Raw genomic sequence first — 25,336 nt, forward strand, 5'->3', positions numbered from 1 at the left:
CTGTAATAATTGTGGAGTGATTTTAATCCAGTGTGAATCTGCAGTGTGTAGTTTTACAGTCTGATGGTAATAATTGTGGAGTGATTTTAATCCAGTATGAATCTGCAGTGTGTGTAGTTTTACAGTCTGACTGTAATAATTGTGGAGTGATTTTAATCCAGTGTGAATCTGCAGTGTGTAGTTTTACAGTCTGACTGTAATAATTGTGGAGTGATTTTAATCCAGTATGAATCTGCAGGGTGTACTTTTACAGTCTGATGCTAATAATTGTGGAGTGATTTTAATCCAGTATGAATCTGTAGTGTGTTTAGTTTTACAGTCTGACGGTAATAATTGTGGAGTGATTTTAATCCAGTATGAATCTGCAGTGTGTGTAGTTTTACAGTCTGACTGTAATAATTGTGGAGTGATTTTAATCCAGTATGAATCTGCAGTGTGTGTAGTTTTACAGTCTGACTGTAATAATTGTGGAGTGATTTTAATCCAGTGTAAATCTGCAGTGTGTGTAGTTTTACAGTCTGACTGTAATAATTGTGGAGTGATTTTAATCCAGTGTGAATCTGCAGTGTGTGTAGTTTTACAGTCTGACTGTAATAATTGTGGAGTGATTTTAATCCAGTATGAATCTGCAGTGTGTGTAGTTTTACAGTCTGACGGTAATAATTGTGGAGTGATTTTAATCCAGTATGAATCTGCAGTGTGTAGTTTTACAGTCTGACTGTAATAATTGTGGAGTGATTTTAATCCAGTATGAATCTGCAGCGTGTGTAGTTTTACAGTCTGACTGTAATAATTGTGGAGTGATTTTAAACCAGTATGAATCTGCAGTGTGTAGTTTTACCGTCTGATGGTAATAATTGTGGAGTGATTTTAATCCAGTATGAATCTGCAGTATGTGGAGTTTTACAGTCTGACGGTGATAATTGTGGAGTGATTTTAATCCAGTATGAATCTGCAGTGTGTGTAGTTTTACAGTCTGATGGTAATAATTGTGGAGTGATTTTAATCCAGTATGAATCTGCAGTGTGTGTAGTTTTACAGTCTGACTGTAATAATTGTGGAGTGATTTTAATCCAGTATGAATCTGCAGTGTGTGTAGTTTTACAGTCTGACTGTAATAATTGTGGAGTGATTTTAATCCAGTATGAATCTGCAGTGTGTGTAGTTTTACAGTCTGACGGTAATAATTGTGGAGTGATTTTAATCCAGTATGAATCTGCAGTGTGTAGTTTTACAGTCTGACGGTAATAATTGTGGAGTGATTTTAATCCAGTATGAATCTGCAGTGTGTAGTTTTACAGTCTGACTGTAATAATTGTGGAGTGATTTTAATCCAGTATGAATCTGCAGTGTGTGTAGTTTTACAGTCTGACGGTAATAATTGTGGAGTGATTTTAATCCAGTATGAATCTGCAGTGTGTAGTTTTACAGTCTGACTGTAATAATTGTGGAGTGATTTTAATCCAGTAAGAATCTGCAGTGTGTGTAGTTTTACAGTCTGACTGTAATAATTGTGGAGTGATTTTAATCCAGTAAGAATCTGCAGTGTGTGTAGTTTTACAGTCTGACTGTAATAATTGTGGAGTGATTTTAATCCAGTGTAAATCTGCAGTGTGTGTAGTTTTACAGTCTGACTGTAATAATTGTGGAGTGATTTTAATCCAGTGTGAATCTGCAGTGTGTGTAGTTTTACAGTCTGACTGTAATAATTGTGGAGTGATTTTAATCCAGTATGAATCTGCAGCGTGTGTAGTTTTACAGTCTGACGGTAATAATTGTGGAGTGATTTTAATCCAGTATGAATCTGCAGTGTGTAGTTTTACAGTCTGACTGTAATAATTGTGGAGTGATTTTAATCCAGTATGAATCTGCAGCGTGTGTAGTTTTACAGTCTGACTGTAATAATTGTGGAGTGATTTTAAACCAGTATGAATCTGTAGTGTGTAGTTTTACCGTCTGATGGTAATAATTGTGGAGTGATTTTAATCCAGTATGAATCTGCAGTGTGTGGAGTTTTACAGTCTGACTGTAATAATTGTGGAGTGATTTTAATCCAGTATGAATCTGCAGTGTGTGTAGTTTTACAGTCTGACGGTAATAATTGTGGAGCGATTTTAATCCAGTATGAATCTGCAGTGTGTGTAGTTTTACAGTCTGACTGTAATAATTGTGGAGTGATTTTAATCCAGTATGAATCTGCAGTGTGTGTAGTTTTACAGTCTGACTGTAATAATTGTGGAGTGATTTTAATCCAGTATGAATCTGCAGCGTGTGTAGTTTTACAGTCTGACTGTAATAATTGTGGAGTGATTTTAATCCAGTATGAATCTGCAGTGTGTGTAGTTTTACAGTCTGACTGTAATAATTGTGGAGTGATTTTAATCCAGTATGAATCTGCAGTGTGTGTAGTTTTACGGTCTGACTGTAATAATTGTGGAGTGATTTTAATCCAGTATGAATCTGCAGTGTGTAGTTTTACAGTCTGACTGTAATAATTGTGGAGTGATTTTAATCCAGTATGAATCTGCAGTGTGTGTAGTTTTACAGTCTGACTGTAATAATTGTGGAGTAATTTTAACCCAGTATGAATCTGCAGTGTGTGTAGATTTACAGTCTGACGGTAATAATTGTGGAGTGATTTTAATCCAGTATGAATCTGCAGTGTGTAGTTTTACAGTCTGACGGTAATAATTGTGGAGTGATTTTAATCCAGTATGAATCTGCAGTGTGTAGTTTTACAGTCTGACTGTAATAATTGTGGAGTGATTTTAATCCAGTATGAATCTGCAGCGTGTGTAGTTTTACAGTCTGATGGTAATAATTGTGGAGTGATTTTAATCCAGTATGAATCTGCAGTGTGTGTAGTTTTACAGTCTGACTGTAATAATTGTGGAGTGATTTTAATCCAGTATGAATCTGCAGTGTGTAGTTTTACAGTCCGACAGTAATAATTTTGGTCTCTGACATTTGCACAGTATTGTACATTGCACAACCTGCAATAGGGCTTAAGTCTATGGCAGGATTGCTCATTTTCTCATAAGTTGATAGCTGATGGCACTCTGTCCGTAGGACCCATAATCCATCACCATTATCCACGACTGCCATCTGTGGCTCATAAACACCTCCTTTTGTCCCTCATCGACACCTTTAATTAGCCTGACTCACCCTGTCCAATCACTTTTCCTCATAAATATTCGGAGACACAGAACTGGACATTCATTTTGTTTTTGTTTAGCTTTTTGTATCAGATGATCGGGACATGTGTTGATACCATTCTCAAACACAAGATAATATACAGCCTTGTCTTTTCCTCCTTTCAAATGGTCCCCCTCATTCAAGACCACCTGTGGGACCATAGATAACACAGGATGTACGGGAAGAAACAAATAACGTTGACAATAGTGAGTGTCATCCCTGCTCAGTCCACCAGCACTGACAATAAAACCTCTACAGAGGAGATCAGAACAACAGGGGTGATTTAAAGCATCCTGAGTCTGAACAGGACACCAAATGACCAGTTAGCTCAGGAGCAGGACGGTCTCATATGGGTCATGATTTCATTGTGCACAATTTTCAGAGCAATGAATCTTGGGTTAACCCGTTAAATTCCCAGGCTTATCATTATGGCCTTTTATTCAGTGTAACATAAAAAATATCTTATTCTTATGTTATAGGTGGGACAGGTTAAAGGGGAATTCCACCAGTTTGTCACATTTTCTGTGTATTTAAATGATTTAGATGTAAACAAAGCGGTTCAGAGCGGTTTGGTGTGAAATGCTCTGTTCTAGAGAAACTTCCAGAGTCAGAACTGTTCATAGTGGTGGTGATAGGAACCAGACGTCCACCTCTAAAAGCTCCCTCACAGAAAGTTACCAAATCACTCTGAATGACACTGTTTACATCTCAACACCTGAGAAGTGGATTGTGCTCAGACATGGTTCAGCGTTCTGATGCACATATTGATTATTATCAAACAGACTAGAAGAGTGTTGGTCAGAGAGGCAAAGATAGAGAGAGAGAGAGAGAGAAAGACAGAAAGAGAGAGAGAGTGAGGGAGCGATAGACAGAGAGAAAAAGAGAGTCAGAGAGAGAGAGAGAAAACGAGTCAGAGAGAGAGAGAGACAGAGAGAAAGAGCGAGTCAGAGAGAGAGAGAGACAGAGAGAAAAAGAGAGTCAGAGAGAGAGAGACAGAGAGAAAGAGCGAGTCAGAGATAGAGAGAGAGAAAGAGCGAGTCAGAAAGAGAGAGACAGAGAGAAAGAGCGAGTCAGAGAGAGAGAGAGACAGAGAGAAAAAGAGAGTCAGAGAGAGAGAGACAGAGAGAAAGAGCGAGTCAGAGATAGAGAGAGAGAAAGAGCGAGTCAGAAAGAGAGAGACAGAGAGAAAGAGCGAGTCAGAGAGAGAGAGAGACAGAGAGAAAAAGAGAGTCAGAGAGAGAGAGACAGAGAGAAAGAGCGAGTCAGAGATAGAGAGAGAGAAAGAGCGAGTCAGAGAGAGAGAGAGAGACAGAGAGAAAGTGTGAGTCAGAGAAATAGAGACAGAGAAAGAGTGAGTCAGAGAGAGAGAAAGACAGAGAGAAAGAGCAAGTCAGAGAGAGAAACAGAGAGAAAGAGCGAGTCAGAGAGAGACCGAGACAGAGAGAAAGAGCAAGTCAGAGAGAGAGACACACAGAGAAAGAGACAGAAAGAGCGAGTCAGAGAGAGACAGACCGAGACAGAGAGAAAGAGTGAGTCAGAGAGAGAGGCACAGAGACAGAGACAGAAAGAGCGAGTCAGAGAGAGAGAGACACAGAGACAGAGACAGAAAGAGCGAGTCAGAGAGAGAGAGACAGAGACAGAAAGAGCGAGTCAGAGAGAGAGAGACAGAGACAGAAAGAGTGAGTCAGAGAGAGAGAGACATAGACAGATACAGAAAGAGCGAGTCAGAGACAGAGAGAGACAGAGACAGAAAGAGCGAGTCAGAGAGAGAGAGACAGAGACAGAAAGAGCGAGTCAGAGACAGATGAAGTGAAGCGCTAGCTCGCTCTGTCTGGAGATCAGCAGGGCATGAAGTCCAGCTTTGCCCACGTTCTCTTACTGTCTCTTTCATCAGGCCTCGACCGAAAAGTTTTAAATACCTCCCGAAGGAAAATAAACACGATGCGGCCGAGCGAAGACATCTGCCCTTTTGAAACAGAATTAAAAAAACAGGATCTGTTTGAACAGCTGCTGGGATACTCTGTACTTTTGAACGTTGTGAGAGACGAGCACTGAAATAACACAGTGGTCCAAGTCGCGGCCTGAAGGTCAGACATAAAACAAATGATAATACTCAGTTTGATGATACCGAACGTAAACATGAGATGACGTTTATGAGGCTGTGCAGATCAGACAACATCGCCGTGACATGAACCCAAACTTCAGAACACCCGTGACTTCTGGCTGTCCAAATTTTCAGAAAATAGACCTCAACAAAAATGAGCATCTGTGATAAAAGCAATGAGCAATATAAAATTGCATATCATTTAAAATAAAATTTGTCTCTACAGTTAATTCCATCTGTCATTTCAACCCTCTCAGCTGTTGCGGTAATAATGCCATAGACATTTTCACTATTTTTCAATATAAATGGTTTGGCTTGTTACATCTGCCTTAGCCGACAACTGCTAATACATTTCAATTTAACGTGAAAATGAAATTGTTTTAGAAGTCAACTCTACACTACACTGTATAAAAATGAAAATTCAGCTAAACTTCAAATTATATGGTAACTTATTACACTGCTTTTTTGAGACAACTTAACTTGAGGGCATGAGAGTTCATTCTACTCTTTCTTCTTAGTTTAATCAAAAGTTAAACTACATTTTTAGTTCTGCATTTCTGTTAGGAAAACAATAAGAATTTGTTTTTCACCCTGTGTCTCCAAATAGTCTGAGAATATTTTCCACCACTGGGAATAGTCCCACCAGACTTTTCCCCGCTTGGGCTCCCACTTACGGATGGCTGTGGCAGCACTGGGGGGTTTAAACTTACAAGTTTGTTGTTTTAAGTCACAAATAATTTAAAGCTAAGTTTAAAACAAGCTATGAAAGTATACCTGAGGCCTTGTTGGACTAAAATTGACATTTTATCTCAATATTTATAACATTTTTTATTCAGGTAATCAGCCATGAGCCAACACATTTAAGTTTTAATTTTTATAGATTTATTCTATTTTCATATTATATATATATAAACTGATACCTATCTAAGATGAAAAACTAAAGAAGTTCAAAAGAGTTTGGAGAATGAAACTAAGAAGTTTGAGTGAGTGAATGTCCTCCAGCTGAGGTAATTCCAGAAAAGCTGTGAAACAATATAATTTTAAGTTGAGCTGATTTTTTTTTTGCAATGTGCAGAAAATTCTGAATATGAAACTTTGCTATTTTGTGAATCCAGGAACCAGTGGTGGACAGTAACTGAGTAACTGAGTAAATGTAATTAGTTTCTGTACTTTAGTATTTTTGGTGTATCTGTACTGAAGTTTCTCCGTTCTGGGCGACTTTTTCCTTTCACTCCACTACATTTCAGAGTCTAATATCCGACTTTTTCCTCCTACATTCTGAGAAATCTGTCGTTCCTTTTGGTTTCTGTGTGTATAAAAACGTAACATGTCAAAACGAAAGAAGCGCAAAGCCAGAGCACCAATCAGGGCCCAGCGGTCACTTTGTTTAGAGCTGGTTTTGACCTGTTGGTCATACCGACCCAGTGCAGCACGCGGTTCAACGTCAGCGCAGCAGCGTAAAACTTTGGGAGAGTCTGTTCAACATAAATGATGAACTAACCTAACTTTGTGTAAATAGAGCACAATATAGAAATATGTCCACATATGCAGTCGAGACTGACGCGGCTTTTTTCTGAATTTCTACAAACACCATTTCATTTTATAGTAAATGAGTTTGGGCTGGTTTATGTTTATGAACAGACGCCTACAGATCAACATAGTAAAGGAGCTCATCTGTGATCCTGAGTTTAAAGCCAGTTTTTATTCAACTTAAACTTGGAACTAAGTTGTAAATAAATCTGAAACTGAAACTTTGCTTGTGTGTAAAAAGTGATTTCAGAGCCACTCGGTTCTCCCTGATGGAACCTGTTTACCTTCAGTGTTTTGTGCTTCTGATCATTTTAATAGACGTCAGCGTCACTAATTAATGACGTTCTATTAAAAGACTGGTTTACCAAGAGAGACGCTGGAGGACTTTCACCTGAAATGAGTTCATGAAGCCAGTCTGGTTATAAAAATGATAACAGGACATCAGAGCCAGAATTACTCTTTTAGTACTTTTACTTTATAGTTAAGTACATTTGAAGGAAATACTTTAGTACTTTTACTCAAGTGGAGGTCTAAAGGGAGGAACATTCTACTTTTACTGGAGGAACATTTTACCTTGGGTGTCTCTACTTTAACTCAAGTACATGGTTTGTGTACTTTGTCTACCACTGCCAGGAATGCCTATATTAGTTTTGCCATAGATTTGTCTACGTGCTCTTCGGCTAACTTGTCTTTCTTTCAAAAGTAGGTTTGCATGGTATTGTAAGAAACAGAATTTGGGCCGGTTGGTCAGGACATGTAAATGTGGTACAGACATGGCTGACTAATAACAATATTTATGAATGATGCGATTTAACATTCAAACAGTGCAGTTTTTATTAGAAAATGTGTAATTTTGTAATTCGGTAATGTCTTTTTATGCATTTGAAGATTGAAAAGAATGAAGTGTGGGACAAAACTAGCGGCCTGAAATTTGATTAATAAATTAATGGATAGCATAATGAGCATTTTAGTTCATTCCACTATAGAAATCTGCTATATGGACATATATACCCATATTTCATAAAGAGTTCAGGTATGTAATACAAAATATATGCACATGTCCTGACATGTTAAGGCAAAAATCTAAATTAAAAACACCATCAACAAACAAGCAACAAAACAAATGTGTTACATAACATGCAGCTAATATATATGAGTAGTACATGCCATCCATACGCCACATGATTAATGCTTTATATATATATATATATATATATATATATATATATATATGTATATATACATACACACACATACACAGTTACATATAATATATATATATATATATATATATATATATATATATATATATATATATATAGTTACATACAGTTACCATTATAGACTGTAGTCCATCTGTTTATATATTGTCTGTAACTGTAGAACTACAAGGTGCACCTATATATATAGGAGTATAGGAACAGGTCATAATGTTATGCCTGATTGGTATATATATATATATAGTGTGTGTGTGTGTGTGTGTGTGTTTGTGTGTGTGACCATATGTGACCAATATAAGTTGGATATATGGGAAATCCATTTATGCTAATATATGTCTTGTATTTGAAATCCATATCTTGTGGTATATCAGATTTCTGTATGGGTTACACTGAGTAACTAAAAATTCATTATGACACTCATGAATATTCTCAGTGCTAAAAGTGTGAGCATATATCTAAGATTCTAAAATAAAAGTCTCCGTAGTTGCAGAAACTGCCTAGCTTGAGCAGGACCTTCAATGTCCTAACAGTAAAAAGCAAATAAGTTTCTCTTCTCCCGACTCTGCCTCCACAAACAAACTAAGTAATGACATATGTGTAGGCCAAGCCACCCAGTCTTCTACCAGCGTCACTCCTAGCAGAGTAGGGCTAAAGCCGCGTATGCTAACTGAGGTAAACAATCCCAATCCAAACTTTTCACTCCGAGCTGCTTCACCTCTTCAGCCTTGATGTCTGGATCTTTCCCGAAGCCTCTTTCTCTCACCTGTATCTGTGTCAATCATTATTTTTTTCAACGGCATTCGTCTCAGAACATCCCCTCACAACTAGCTTAGCCGCTTTCAAGTCGCAAGCCAAGCTATCCTGACGTCTCTTTCCCGCCCAAACCTGGCCGCGGCAGCCAATTACGGATCGAAGTAATGAGCAGCCAGGATTGACAGTCCCTCCCACTCATTTGTCAACAAATCAGAATGGATGGCACGGGGGCGAAAAAAAACCCCGGCAGCCTCTCCCGCTCGTTATCGCTGACAAGTTGTCTCGCGATGATTTGTGGATTTTCCGCCTTTTTCATCTTGTGATGTGTTCGTGAAATGGAGCCTCGTATTCATGATACCGCAGCCGAGCTAGCAGGGATGGGCTACTTTTAGCGGCCGAATCTACATAGAAAAAAGAAGATATTTCATTAAAACTGCTCAAACAAGCGTACACTAGGCTAACAGGCTAGCACGCTGACGCCCACGCAAACCGAATTAGGCCCAGGCTTTTACAGCCTCAGCTCTAAGAAGGCTGGGATGAAGTTAAAACAAAACCATCCCTACCAGGTACAAAGAGGCCTGCAGTCTTTGAACCACAAGACAGGAGACGTGACATGCTCTGCGGTAAAACTCGGCGGAGCAAACCAAGCCCTCAACTCACTAATTCACAACTGCCTTGTTTGCAAGGCCCTGTTTCATGAAGGCCAATCTGATCTGTGAGTTTAGGCGTCTTAAAAACTTGTCCTTGTTTTCCAGATGGAGATGGACTTGCATGCCAATAGACTGACACCTTCAGTCATTCATTTATGGACCATTCTACTGAGTTAGATCAAACCTCAAGCTGTAAAAACTTTTAAAGTATTCAGGACCAAGATATTTACATGATAGATATATTTACAAGGATTCTGTTATGATCTACTGGCCTGAAAAGTTGGGACGCTGTGCAAAATGTAAATCCAAACAAAATGTAATGATGTGCAAATCATTTAAACCCTATATTGAATTGACAATATTACAAAGACAACATATCAAATGTTGAAAGTGAGACATTGTATTGTTTATTGGAAAACTATATGCTCATTTTGAATTTGGTGCCAGTAATACTTTACAAAAAAGCTGGGACGGGGGGCAACAAAAGGCTGGTAAAGTTGTGTAATGCCAAAAAAACATCTGGTGGTTGATTGACAACGGGTCAGTAACATGATTGGATATAAAAATCATCTCAGAAAGCTGGAGTCTTTCAGAGGCAAAGATGAGGAAGGGTTCACCACTCTATGAACGACTGTGTGGACAAATAGTGCAACAATTCAAGAATAACAATCTCTCAACATAAAATAGCAAAGAACTTTAGCTTTTCATCATTTACAGTACATAGAAAAATCTCTGTATATGAGGGACAAGGTCAAAAACCAATATTTGCTGGCTGTGATCTTTGGGCCCTCAGACGGCACTGCGTTAAAAACAGACCTGACTCTGCAGTGGAAATCACTGCATGGGCTCAGAAACACTTCTGAAAACCACTGTCTGTGAACACAGTTCATCACTGCATCCACAAATGTAAGTTAAAACTCTAAAACACAAAGAAGAAACCAAATATAAACAGGATCCAGAAACGCTGCCGCCTTCTCTGGGCCTGAGCTCATTTAAAATGGACTGAGGGGAAGTGGAAAAGCGTCCTGCGGTCCAACGAATCAACATTTGAAATTCTTTATGGAAATCATGGACACTGTGTCCTCCGGGCTAAAGACCACTCAGCTTGTTATCAGTGCACAGTTCAAAAGCCAGTATTCATGATGCACATGGCATGGGTGATGTGCACATCTGTGAATGCACCATTAATGCTGAACGATATATTCAGGTTTTGGAGCAGCACATGCTGCCATCCCGACGACGTCTTTTTCAGGGAAGGCCTTGATTATTTCAGCAAGACAATGTAAAACCACATTCTGCATGCATTACAGCAACATTTCTCCAACTTAAAAGAGTCTGGATGCTAAAGAATGAAAAACATTTCACTTTCAAAACTACAGCAGTGTCTCCTCAGTCCCCACACACTTACAGAGTGTTGTTAATAGAAGAGGTGATGTGGTAAACAGGCCTCTGTCCCAAATCTTTTGGATCGTGTTGTTGGCATCAAATTCAAAATGGGCATATATTTTTCAGAAAACAATAACATTTCTCAGTTTCAAAATTTGAAATGTTGTCATTGTACTATTTTCAATGAAATATGGGGTTTAAATGATTTGCACATCATTGCAATTTATTGTCATTTACATTTTGCACAACCTCACAACTTTTTGGAAATGGGGTTATATTTAAACTCTAGGAATTAATTGAGATAGTGATTAGCAAAATACGTACAAAATGATTTATATGGTACTTTATATTGTCCCAAACCTTAACCTCCTACATTTATACTTGTGTAAATAATCTTTACATTTTTGTTTGTTTGTTTGTTTGGTTTGAAAGTCTTTTTGTTTTATTGAAAAAGTGCTATACCACACTTCACATCATTCCCAAAACACATAAGCTATGTCCCAATTCAAGGGCTGCATCCTTTAGAGGCTGCATTTGAGGGTGGGAACAGCAATGCTGTGATGCTAACAGGAAATCCGCCATAGAGCGGAATGTCTCATGTTAGTTCAGCTTTCGCAGGACTATGCAGCCTTCATAGACCGCATCCCACCGAAGGATGCAGCCCTTGAATTGGGACACACCTGGAGAGTTTCAGCCTGTGGGTGTGGAGCCTTATTTTATCTCTGGCCCTCATGGCCACATGGTGAGGATTTAGATGCCATTATTTTAAAGTAAATGTGTCCCAAAAAGTTTGAAGAGTGAAACGTGTTTGGAACTTTGAACCTTCAATGATCCTTTTAGGCTTTTATCGCCTATAAGTAGTGTTGGAAATGTTGTATTTATGAGTTGAGCGCACATGAACAGCACCACGGTATCATGTTTGCTAGAAGGGAACTCAATTTTCAATTAAGCCAAATTTTCAATTGTCAAAGGGAGCTGTTGATAAACTGGTTGTATTTCAGATACTCAGCAGACACACGTCGGTCAGAAACATGATGGGCGCACTGGAAATAGTGTTTTTAGTTTACTGTTTTTCTCTCATTACAGAGGTACGTTTTTCATTCTTCAAGATCCAAACAGTGTAAATGTTCCGTCAAAGCTACAGCAGTGGGTTAAGGTCCAATTGAGCTCCTTAAATCAGTTTTTCTAGGTGAAAAGTTGGTATTTGTTCCTTTTCATAACCGAATGTTTTAAAACAGAACAGTAGAGTAAAAGCCTGGAGGCGAGGCGGGGTGAGTGGAGGCAGTCCAGCTTAGAACAGATCATTTCAGTGGATTAGGGTTCAGTTATGATCCCTGACTAAAGGTACTGAGATGGAGCCTTGAGGGTCCCACCCCAGGGACAAGAGGGGAACTGACCCAGTGACAGTTTAGTACCTTTATTTGTGAGAGAGCAGCATGACATTTTCAACTCATATGCCTCTCAACCTACATGCTTAGTAACAAAGCAAAGCTCTGTAAAAGTATTTGCGATAACTCATCTTGTTTGCTTGGTTAAGTTCGAGTTTGGGTTTCAAATTTAACAGTACCAGTCGGAGCTGGCTGGGTCTCAGTTGCAGGGGCACATTCAGGCCTCAGTTTCATTCAGGCCTCTACTGAAAGGCCAGTATTTATCTACTGCCAACATTATTAGTTATTAGCATTGGTGATGGATGATCTACTGCCATCATCTCTATTATTAATCTCATGATCATCTCCCGCATAACAAAAAAGCAAATTTGTCTTGCTTGTTTGGAATAAAAATATGCACTGCAGACTTAAAATCATCCACATGCAAAAATACAAATATAAGCAGAGGTGGACGAAGTACACAAACCATGTACTTGAGTTAAAGTAGATACTCAAGGTAAAATGTTACTCCAATAAAAGTAGAAGTTCCTCCCTTTAGACCTCCACTTGAGTAAAAGTACTAAAGTATTTCCCTTCAAATGTACTTAAGTATAAAGTAAAAGTACTAAAAGAGTAATTCTGGCTCTGATGTCCTGTTATCATTTTTATAACCAGACTGGCTTCATGAACTCATTTCAGGTGAAAGTCCTCCAGCGTCTCTCTTGGTAAACCAGTCTTTTAATAGAACGTCATTAATTAGTGACGCTGACGTCTATTAAAATGATCAGACGCACAAAACACTGAAGGTAAACAGTTTCCATCAGGGAGAACCGAGTGGCTCTGAAATCACTTTTTACACACAAGCAAAGTTTCAGTTTCAGATTTATTTACAACTTAGTTCCAAGTTTAAGTTGAATAAAAACTGGCTTTAAACTCAGGATCACAGATGAGCTCCTTTACTATGTTGATCTGTAGGCGTCTGTTCATAAACATAAACCAGCCCAAACTCATTTACTATAAAATGAAATGGTGTTTGTAGAAATTCAGAAAAAAGCCGCGTCAGTCTCGACTGCATATGTGGACATATTTCTATATTGAGCTCTATTTACACAAAGTTAGGTTAGTTCATCATTTATGTTGAACAGACTCTCCCAAAGTTTTACGCTGCTGCGCTGACGTTGAACCGCGTGCTGCACTGGGTCGGTATGACCAACAGGTCAAAACCAGCTCTAAACAAAGTGACCGCTGGGCCCTGATTGGTGCTCTGGCTTTGCGCTTCTTTCGTTTTGACATGTTACGTTTTTATACACACAGAAACCAAAAGGAACGACAGATTTCTCAGAATGTAGGAGGAAAAAGTCGGATATTAGACCTCGAAATGTAGTGGAGTGAAAGGAAAAAGACGCCCAGAACGGAGAAACTTCAGTACAGATACACCAAAAAATACTAAAGTACAGAAACTCATTACATTTACTCAGTTACTCAGTTACTCAGTTACTCAGTTACTGTCCACCGCTGGATATAAGCACATATTATTTGATGCTTCAAACAGTATACAATCATTACTCATAAGCATCCTTTCATTGTAGTCATGCAAAATAGACAGACACTGTGTAATGAGAGAAAAACAAAGTACACTAAAAACCCTATTTCCAGTGTACCTATCATGTTCCTGACCAAAACCTACTTGGGCATAAATAAATCATATTTACAGCCTCCTCAGTTGTGAGTAGAAACCTCTGAGGAGGACTTGAGGGCAGCACTTGCTGTGTGCTTGGACGGGGGGGTGGGGGCTTTTTAAATACCTTTCCCACAGGTATTATTTGTATGAATTTATTATCTTTTCTCTTGCATGAAAATAGGGGCACAATGTAACTTCAAGGACTACTGGTTCTGCATGTATCCAGGGGCAGATGTTCTTATATAAAAGGGGTATATCTCAGCAGCGGGCCTGAACAGCGCAACACAAGCAAACTCCTAATGCAGAGAAACAGATGGACTACAGTCTGTAACTATAGAACTACAAAGTGTAGCTATACAGTAAGTGGAGCTGATCAAATGGACAATGAACGTAGAAACAAGGTGGTCAGAATGTTCTGCCTGATCGCTGTAGTTCATCCATATATATCAGTCCTAAAGGCACACAGGGATATATGTGATGTGAATCACGACGTCAGAAAGAAGCCAACACAACGATGAGGCGAGAGACGACCTCATATACACATAACTGACGTATCATATTTATGCTAATTAAAAAGTGGCAGCCAATCAGATTGTTGATAAGTGTTAGGTTGTTTTAGGGTTTTGAACTGGCCTCTTTATCTGCACACACTTTCCCTCTGAGAACCTCAGTCTGTGTAGCCCTCAGCACCCACCACTTCCAGCATCCCTTAAAGCACAGTAACAAAAACAGCCAGTTTACTTATGTGGCTGGAAAAGGGTCACGTAAGAATGATTTAGGATTGTTTTTGGCCCATAAAACAAATATCATTAGTGGACCTCAGGGGATAAATGCAAGACGAATGAAAAGATTTAAAAGTTAGCATTATACACTGTTAGAAATAAAGGTTCTGTGCTGGTCCATTTTTTTTCGTTCATCAAGGTATAAACAATGTAAATGTTCCCTCAGAGGTACCGCAGCGGCTTTACGGTCCAGTTGCGAACCTTAAATAAGTTTTTCCAGGTGAAAAGTTCATATTTGTGCTTTTTCAATACTTCATCTTTTAAAACACAACAATAACATACAAAGCCTGGAGACGAGACGGGGTGTGTGGAGTCAGTACAGCTTAGAACATGTCATTTCAGTGGACTACAGTATCCATGGGCAGCTGCTTTTGTAGAAGAGGGTTAAATCTCAACAGTGGGCCTGACCAGCGCAAACTCCTAACCATTAGGTGTAAAAAAGAACTACAGCAAAAAATGCCTCTTTTTGAATGTTAAATAGAAAAAAGCCCTACATATCAAATGTAACAGGCTAAATTTTGTTTTTTTTTTCCCAGTGTGTTAAATTCAGCACATGAACAGTAATTGTGGATTAAAACGTGTAGAAATGTGTCTCTGTAGAGGATGAGTTCAGTTATTTTTTTGAATTAGAAAATCAAAAAGAAATACGTAACTTGACGAGGGGTGCCCAAACTTTGGCATATGACTGTAGGTGAGACACCTAAAACACCAAAAACACTGGTTTGTTCCGAAAACAGACTCCAAACACTGCAGGATATTAACTAAAGAAAAGAAAAGTCCATTTTTGTTCATTTTCTGGCTGTTTTTATTGATTATAGACTTTGCAAGTATTTCTTTTTCGTATCAGCTCAAGTTTGTTTTCTAAGTGAGTGATTTTTAGGCCTAGTTTCACCATTTTACTCTTTTACGAGAAAGGTCCATGCTGTTCTCTGTCAGGGACGATTTGCAATTCTACAGCAATACGCTGATAATAATTTTTGTTATTGTATTACAGATGTGTCCAATACTAGCTTATTCCACACTGTTAGAAACGAAGCTTCTGCTCAGGTACATTTTCGTTCTTTGACACACAAACAGTGTAAATGTTTGGATTGAGCTCCTTAAATCAGTTTTTCCAGGTGAAAAGTTGGTATTTGTACCTTTTCATAACCGAATGCCTTAAAACAGAGCAGTAGAATAAAAGCCTGGAGGCGAGGCGGGGTGAGTGGAGTCAGTACAGCTTAGAACATGTCATTTCAGTGGACTACAGTATCCATGGGCAGCTGCTTTTGTAGAAGAGGGTTAAATCTCAACAGTGGGCCTGACCAGCGCAAACTCCTAACCATTAGGTGTAAAAAAGAACTACAGCAAAAAATGCCTCTTTTTGAATGTTAAATAGAAAAAAGCCCTACATATCAAATGTAACAGGCTAAATTTTGTTTTTTTTTTCCCAGTGTGTTAAATTCAGCACATGAACAGTAATTGTGGATTAAAACGTGTAGAAATGTGTCTCTGTAGAGGATGAGTTCAGTTATTTTTTTGAATTAGAAAATCAAAAAGAAATACGTAACTTGACGAGGGGTGCCCAAACTTTGGCATATGACTGTAGGTGAGACACCTAAAACACCAAAAACACTGGTTTGTTCCGAAAACAGACTCCAAACACTGCAGGATATTAACTAAAGAAAAGAAAAGTCCATTTTTGTTCATTTTCTGGCTGTTTTTATTGATTATAGACTTTGCAAGTATTTCTTTTTCGTATCAGCTCAAGTTTGTTTTCTAAGTGAGTGATTTTTAGGCCTAGTTTCACCATTTTACTCTTTTACGAGAAAGGTCCATGCTGTTCTCTGTCAGGGACGATTTGCAATTCTACAGCAATACGCTGATAATAATTTTTGTTATTGTATTACAGATGTGTCCAATACTAGCTTATTCCACACTGTTAGAAACGAAGCTTCTGCTCAGGTACATTTTCGTTCTTTGACACACAAACAGTGTAAATGTTTGGATTGAGCTCCTTAAATCAGTTTTTCCAGGTGAAAAGTTGGTATTTGTACCTTTTCATAACCGAATGCCTTAAAACAGAGCAGTAGAATAAAAGCCTGGAGGCGAGGCGGGGTGAGTGGAGTCAGTACAGCTTAGAACAGATAATTTCAGTGGATGAGGGTTCAGTTATGATCCCTGACTGAAGGTACTGAGATGGACCCTTGAGGGTCCCACCCCAGTGAAAAGAGGGGAACTGCTCCAGTGACAGTTTAGTACATTTATTTCTGAGAGTGTCCAGTAAAAACCCTAGACATATACATGATTTTGGAACATGAAACAAAACCCTTTAAATTTACCCAACCAGGCCTGCAAGCAGTGCTAAACTATCACAGTGAGGTCACTGCAAAGCAGACTACAGTGACTGCTAACCCGAATAAAAGGACCAGTGAAGGACACTTACATCTCTCCTTCTGTTCCTCAGGGCTACAAGAGGCCTCTGTGTCCACGAGCAGCCCAGACACCCCAAACAGCTTCTTCCCAGCATCCTCCGCAGCCTTCAGAGCACTAGGAGACCCCGAGGGGATGCGGGCCACTGCAAAGTCAAACTCCTTGCCCTCCATGTCTGTGTAGCGCAGGTGAGGAGAAGCTTCTGGCTCCAGGCAGCCCTTCAGACGCTTGGCTGGAAGAAAGGCCGACTGGTACCCCCCACCGTCTCGCTCCTCTCCCGGAGAAGAGAAGGGCCTGAAGGCGCCCACACCTCCGTGAGAGAGGACACCCAGCGGAGAGCAGTCCAGGTTAGCTGGTGCAAACTGAGGATGGAGATGAAGGAGGGATGTGGGAAAGTCTCGAGGTGCAAAGCCTCCCTGGCGGTGGTACATGGAGGTGAACGTGTAGGAGCCGGCAGGGAATGGGAGGTGAATGTCTTTCTCCAGAGTGACGGGGACTCCAAAGGGTCGTGGAGGTTGGCACGGGACGGAGGCATCTCTACCAGCTTCAGCGGTGGAAGCCAGGACCATTAGAGCGGGAGACGCCAGAGGACTCGGCATATAGGAGGAGCTCTCCATCTTGAAGGCCGTCCGATGGAGGTCCATTCCTGTCCTAGGAAAAAGAGATTTGAGGGGGAAAACATCAGTTTTTCTAAATTGAAATTTCTGCATAATCCAGTGTGTGAGATGTAAATCGAGTGATTCAGAGTGTTTTGGTTGCTTTACAGTGGTGGTGATGGGAACCAGGGGTCGCCGTGACTACAACACAAACATAGAACATTTTATTAACCTTCCAGAACCACCAGAGAACCTACACAGGTCTTCTGAGTTTATATGGAATGTTGATAATGGAAAATAATGGAAAACCTGGAAAAATAAGATCTCTTTGACGATTATGGCTACACCCTGCATGCATTTTAAAGTTAAATACACATAAAAAAGTAAAAATCTTCTAAAACCTATCATGAAACAGTGTCTCGGACATCAGACAGTGCAGTCAAAACCATTACATGTACTAATTTTCTGTGAGGGAGCTTTTAGAGGCATTTAGAGCATTTCACATCAAACCACTCTGATTCCATTTAGATTAAATTAGTGACCCTTATTAGTCCCATAATGGGGAAATTTCACCTCCGTATTTAACCCATCCATGAAGTGAAACACCACATACACACTAGTGAGTACACACACACTAGGGGCACACTTGCCCGGAATGGTGGGCAGCCCTATCCGCAGTGCCCGGTGAGCAGTTGGGGGTTGGGTGTCTTGCTCAAGGACACCTCAGTCATGTGCTATCGGCTCTGGGGCTCAGTCTCCAGACCTCAACCCCATAGAAAATTTGTAGAGGGAGTTGAAAGTCCGTGTTGCCCAGCGACAGCCCCAAAACATCACTGCTCTAGAGGAGATCTGCAGGAAGAATGGGCCAAAATGCCAGCTACAGTGTGTGCAAACCTGGTGAAGACTTGCAGGAAACGTTCGACCTCTTTGCCAACAAACATAACAAAGGTTATGTTACAAAGTACTGAGTTGAACTTTTGTTATTGACCAAATACTTATTTTCCACCATAATTTACAAAAAAATTCTTTAAACATCCTACAATGTGATTTCCTGAATTTTTTTTTTCTCATTTTGTCTCTCATAGTTGAAGTGTAGCTATGATGAAAATTACAGACCTCTCTCAACTTTCTAAGTTGGAGAACTTGCACAATCAGTGGCTGAGTAAATACTTTTTTGCCCCACTGTATGTCAATGGAACCAGAATTTTTTCCAAGTCATTTTGGGTCATCCTCTCCATGGATCACCACCTTATCGTGGTGGAGGGGTTTGCGTGTGGCCCGAAGGCGTGGGCCTTGGCGTTCTGATCCTCGGTTGCTGAAACTGGCTTTTGGAACTTGGAACGTTACCTCACTGGCGGGGAAGGAGCCTGAGTTGGTGCGCGAGGTTGAGAGATACCGGCTAGATATAGTCGGGCTCACCTCAACACACAGCTTGGGCTCTGGGTCCAATCTCCTTGAGAGGGGCTGGACTTTATTCTTTTCTGGAGTTGCCCATGGTGAGAGGCGGCGGGCAGGTGTGGGCTTTCTCATAGCCCCTCGACTCGGTGCCTGTATGTTGGGGTTTTCTCCGGTGGACGAGAGGGTAGCTTCCCTACGCCTTCGGGTTGGGGAACGGGTCCTGACTGTTGTCTGTGCTTATGCACCGAACAGCAGTTCAGAGTACCCAGCCTTCTTAGAGTCCATGGGAAGGGTGCTTGAAAGTGCTCCTCCTGGAGACTCTATTGTCCTACTGGGGGACTTCAACGCTCACATGGGCAATGACAGTGAGACCTGGAGGGGTGTGATTGGGAGGAATGGCCTCTCTGATCTGAACCCGAGTGGTGTTCAGTTTTTGGACTTCTGCGCAAACCACAGTTTGTCCATCACGAACACCATGTTTGAACACAAGGATGTCCATAAGTGCACATGGCACCAGGACACCCTAGGCCGCAGTTCAATGATTGACTTTGTAGTCGTGTCATCGGACTTGCGGCTATGTGTTTTGGACACTCGGGTAAAGAGAGGAGCTGAGCTGTCAACTGATCATCACCTGGTGGTGAGTTGGATCAGGTGGTGGGGGAAGATGCCGGTCAGACCAGGCAAGCCCAAACGCATAGTGAGGGTTTGCTGGGAACGTCTGGCAGAAGAACCTGTCAGAGTGATCTTCAACTCACACCTCCGTCAGAACTTTGACCAGATATCGGGGGAGGTGGGGGACATTGACTCAGAATGGGCCATGTTCCGTTCCTCCATTGCTGAAGCGGCTGACTGTAGCTGTGGCCGTAAGGTAGTTGGTGCCTGTCGGGGCGGTAATCCTCGAACCCGGTGGTGGACACCCCAGGTGAGAGATGCCGTCAAGCTGAAGAAGGAGTCCTACCGGGCATGGTTGGCCTGTGGGACACCAGAGGCAGCTGGCAGGTATCGACAGGCCAAGCGATCTGCAGCTTCAGTTGTCGCCAAGGCAAAAACCCGTGTATGGGAGGAGTTTGGTGAGGCCTTGGAAACTGACTTTAAGTCGGCTCCGAAAAGATTCTGGCAAACCGTCAGGCGACTCAGAAGGGGAAAGCAGTGTGCCACTAGCACTGTATATAGTGGAGATGGTGTGCTGCTGACTTCGACAGAAGACGTCATTGGGCGGTGGAAGGAATACTTTGAGGACCTTCTCAATCCCACCGACACGTTCTCCAGTGAGGAGGCTGAGTCTGGGGACATGGGAATAGGCTTGTCCATTACTGAGGCCGAAGTCGCTAAGGTAGTTTAGAAGCTCCTTGGTGGCAAGGCTCCAGGGGTGGATGAGATCCGCCCTGAGTTCCTCAAGGCTCTGGATGTTGTGGGGCTGTCTTGGCTGACACGCCTTTTCAACATTGCGTGGACATCGGGGGCGGTGCCCCTGGATTGGCAGACTGGGGTGGTGGTGCCTCTTTTTAAAAAAGGTGACCGGAGGGTGTGTTCCAACTACAGGGGAATCACACTCCTCAGCCTCCCTGGCAAGGTCTATGCAGGGGTACTGGAGAAGAGAGTCTGGCTTATAGTCGAACCTCGGATCCAGGAGGAACAGTGCGGGTTCCGTCCTGGTCGTGGAACACTGGACCAACTCTTCACCCTCTCCAGGATTCTGGAGGGTTCATGGGAGTTTGCCCAACCAGTCCACATGTGCTTTGTGGATCTGGAGAAGGCATTCGACTGTGTTCCCCAGAGTATTCTGTGGGAGGTGCTTCGGGAGTACGGGGTACATGGCTCTTTGCTACGAGCCATTCAGGCCCTGTACAAACATAGCAGGAGTTTGGTTCGCATGGCCGGCAGTAAGTCAGACTTGTTCCCAGTGAGAGTTGGACTCCGTCAGGGCTGCCCTTTGTCACCGATTCTATTCATAATTTTTATGGATAGAATTTCTAGGCGCAGTCAGGGGATGGAGGGTGTCCGGTTTGGTGACCTCAGGGTCACATCGCTGCTGTTTGCAGATGATGTGGTCCTATTGGGGACATCAGGCCGCGAACTTCAGCTTTCGCTGGATCGGTTTGCAGCCGAGTGTGAAGCGGCCGGGATGAGAATCAGTACCTCCAAATCCGAGACCATGGTTCTCAGGCGGAAAAGGGTGGAGAGCCCTCTCTGGGTCGGGGATAGGCTCTTGCCTCAAGTGGAGGAGTTCAAGTATCTCGGGGTCTTGTTCACGAGGGATGGTACAAGGGAGCGGGAGATTGACAGGCGGATTGGTGCTGGGTCAGCAGTGATGCGGGCTCTTTACCGGTCTGTTGTGGTAAAGAAAGAGCTAAGCCATAAGGCAAGGCTCTCGATTTACCGGTCGATCTACGTTCCCACCCTCACCTATGGTCATGAGCTTTGGGTAATGACCGAAAGAATAAGATCGCGAATACAAGCGGCCGAAATGAGTTTCCTCCGCAGGGTGTCTGGGCTCTCCCTTAGAGATAGAGTGAGAAGTTCGGTCATCCGGGAGGGACTCGGAGTAGAGCCGCTGCTTCTTCACATCGAGAGGAGTCAGCTGAGGTGGTTCAGGCATCTGGTTAGGATGCCTCCTGGACGCCTCCCTCGGGAGGTGTCACAGGCAAGTCCACCTGGGAGGAGACCCCGGGGAAGACCCAGGACACGCTGGTGTGACTATATCGCCCAGCTGGCCTGGGAGCGCCTCGGAATCCCCCTTGGAGAGCTAGTGGAAGTGGCTGGGGAAAGGGAGGTCTGGGCCTCATTGCTTAGGATGCTGCCCCCGCGACCCGAACCCCGGAGAAGCGGAAGCTAATGGATGGATGGATGGATGGATTTTGGGTCATTTCTTTTGGTCTATTTATCATGACCTTTACATACAATATAAAGGATAGAATGCATTTTCAAATTATGTCAAAAACTTAAAAAATGGAGATACAAGGTTTTATTCTGATAGCAGCGGGATACACACACACACACACACACACACACACACACACACACACACACATATATATATATATATATATATATATATATATATATATATATATATATATAGCCTTTGCAAAAAATAGCATAGATCCTTGTACTGTATCAAAAACAAAAAGCACCTTTTTTCATTTCTATAAGCAGCACATCTGATTTCATTGCTTGGTACTGGGGCTGGTTATTGGTTAAATCAAAACCATGACATGTAAAATCATTTCTTATGGAATTAATAATATTTATTTATTGTAACATTGCTAACATTATCTATCCTGCCCAGATGAACAGCTTTTTAAATCCAAGTTTCTCAGGTGTCTAAACTTTTGCACAATACTGTCTATCTATCTTCCTATCTGTCTGTCTTTCTGTCTGTCTGATTTATATATATATATATATATAAAACAACCAAGTAAAACAAAACACAACATGAAAAAACTGACAACAAAGTGCATTGAACAGACAACACACAGCACAACTAAAACAAAACACAGCAAAACAAACCACAACACCACAGCACAACACAACAAAACAAGCATAAAACACAGCAAAACACAACAAAACACAGCAAAACACAACAAAACACAGCAAAACTAACACAAAATAACTAACACAGCAAAACACAACAAAACAAACATAAAACACAGCAAAACACAACGAAACAAACATAAAACACAGCAAAACACAATAAAACAAACATAAAACACAGCAAAACAAACACAAAACAACTAAAACAGCAAAACTAACACAAAACACAGCAAAACTAATAAAAAATAACAGCAAAACTAACACAAAACACAGCAAAACTAACACAAAACAACTAACACAACAAAACAAATAAACACAGCAAAACTAACATAAAACACAGCAAAACTAACACAAAACAACTAACACAGCAAAACTAACACAAAACACAGCAAAACTAACAGAAAACAGCAAAACTAACACAAAGCAACTAACACAGCTAAACTAATATAAAACACAGCAAAACTAACACAAATCAACTAACACAGCAAAACTAAGACAAAACACAGCAAAAGTAACACAAAACAACTAACACAACAAAACTAACTAGCTAAACTAATACAAAACAATCTCAAACCACAGCAAAACACAAAAAAAACAATCATAAAACACTGCAAAACCACCACAAAACAACTAACACAACAAAACAAACATAAAACACAGTAAAACACAACAAAACTAACACAAAACAGCAAAACTAACACAAAACAACTAACACAGCAAAACTAATATAAAACACAGCAAAACTAACACAAAACAACTAACACAGCAAAACATACACAAAACACAGCAAAACTAACACAAAACAGCTAACACAACAAAACAAACATAAAACACAGCAAAACACAGCAAAACTTACACAAGACACAGCAAAACTAACACAAAACAACCAACACAGCAAAACTAATATAAAACAACTAAAACAGCAAAACACAACAAAACATACATGAAACACAGCAAAACTAATACAAAACAATCTCAAACCACAGCAAAACACAGCAAAACTAACACAAAAAAACTAAAACAGCAAACCTAACACAAAACACAGCAAAACTAACACAAAACAACTTACACAACAAAACAAACATAAACACAGCAAAACACAGCAAAACTAACACAAAACAACCAACACAGCAAAACTAATATAAAACACAGCAAAACTAACACAAAACTACTAACGCAGAAAAAAACTAATATAAAACACAGCAAAACTAACACAAAGCAAATAACACAGCAAAACACAACAAAACATACATAAAACACAGCAAAACTAGCACAAAACAACTAACACAACAAAACTAATATAAAACACAGCAAAACTAACACAAAACACAGCAAAACTAACACAAAACTACTAACAGAAAAAACTAATATAAAACACAGCAAAACTAACACAAAACAACTAACACAGCAAAACTAACACAAAACACAGCAAAACTAACACAAAACAACTAATACAGCAAAACAAACATAAACACAGCAAAACACAACAAAACTAACAAAGATAAAACACAGCAAAACTAACACAAAACAACTAACACAAAAAGCAAACATAAAACACAGCAAAACACAACAAACTAAAACAAAACACAGCAACACAAAACACAGCAAAACTAACACAAAACAACTAACACAGCAAAACTAACACAAAACACAGCAAAACTAACACAAAACAACTAACACAGCAAAACTAACACAAAACATAGCAAAACTAACAGAAAACAACTAACACAGCAAAACTAACATAAAACACAGCAAAACTAACACAAAACACAGCAAAACTAACACAAAACAACTAACACAGCAAAACTAACATAAAACACAGCAAAACTAATATAAAACAGCAAAACTAATATAAAACAGCAAAACTAACACAAAACACAGCAAAACTAACACAAAACTACTAACACAGAAAAAACTAATATAAAACACAGCAAAACTAACACAAAACAACTAACACAGCAAAACTAACACAAAACACAGCAAAACTAACACAAAACAACTAACACAGCAAAACAAACATAAACACAACAAAACACAACAAAACTAACAAAGATAAAACACAGCAAAACTAACACAAAACAACTAACACAAAAAGCAAACATAAAACACAGCAAAACACAACAAACTAAAACAAAACACAGCAACACAAAACACAGCAAAACTAACACAAAACAACTAACACAGCAAAACTAACACAATACATAGCAAAACTAACAGAAAACAACTAACACAGCAAAAGTAACATAAAACACAACAAAACTAACAGAAAACACTGCAAAACTAACACAAAACACAGCAAAACTAACAGAAAACAACTAACACAGCAAAACTAACATAAAACACAACAAAACTAACAGAAAACACAGCAAAACTAACACAAAACACAGCAAAACTAACAGAAAACACAGCAAAACTAACACAAAACACAGCAAAAACTAACACAAAACAACTAACACAGCAAAACTAACACAAAACACAGCAAAACTAACACAAAACAACTAACACAGCAAAACTCCATAAAACACAGCAAAACTAACACAAAACACAGCAAAAACTAACACAAAACAACTAACACAGCAAAACTAACACAAAACAACTAACACAGCAAAACTAACACAAAACACAGCAAAACTAACACAAAACAACTAACACAGCAAAACTCCATAAAACACAGCAAAACTAACACAAAACACAGCAAAAACTAACACAAAACAACTAACACAGCAAA

The 25,336-nt window shown here is 40.2% G+C and overlaps 1 protein-coding gene across 1 annotated transcript in view; it reads right to left on the minus strand.

Moving 5' to 3' along the window:
- Positions 1-25,336, minus strand: part of rnf220b (ring finger protein 220b) — an 86,633-nt gene that overhangs the window by 57,220 nt on the left and 4,077 nt on the right. The window contains exon 2 of the mRNA XM_037535927.1: positions 17,094-17,731. Within this exon, the coding sequence (XP_037391824.1) occupies positions 17,094-17,724 (631 nt within the window). The 5' untranslated portion in view covers positions 17,725-17,731. The remainder of the gene's footprint in view (positions 1-17,093; positions 17,732-25,336) is intronic.

The sequence above is a fragment of the Pygocentrus nattereri genome, chromosome 28 (genome assembly GCF_015220715.1).
Source record: "Pygocentrus nattereri isolate fPygNat1 chromosome 28, fPygNat1.pri, whole genome shotgun sequence".
NCBI classification, from domain to species: domain Eukaryota; kingdom Metazoa; phylum Chordata; class Actinopteri; order Characiformes; family Serrasalmidae; genus Pygocentrus; species Pygocentrus nattereri.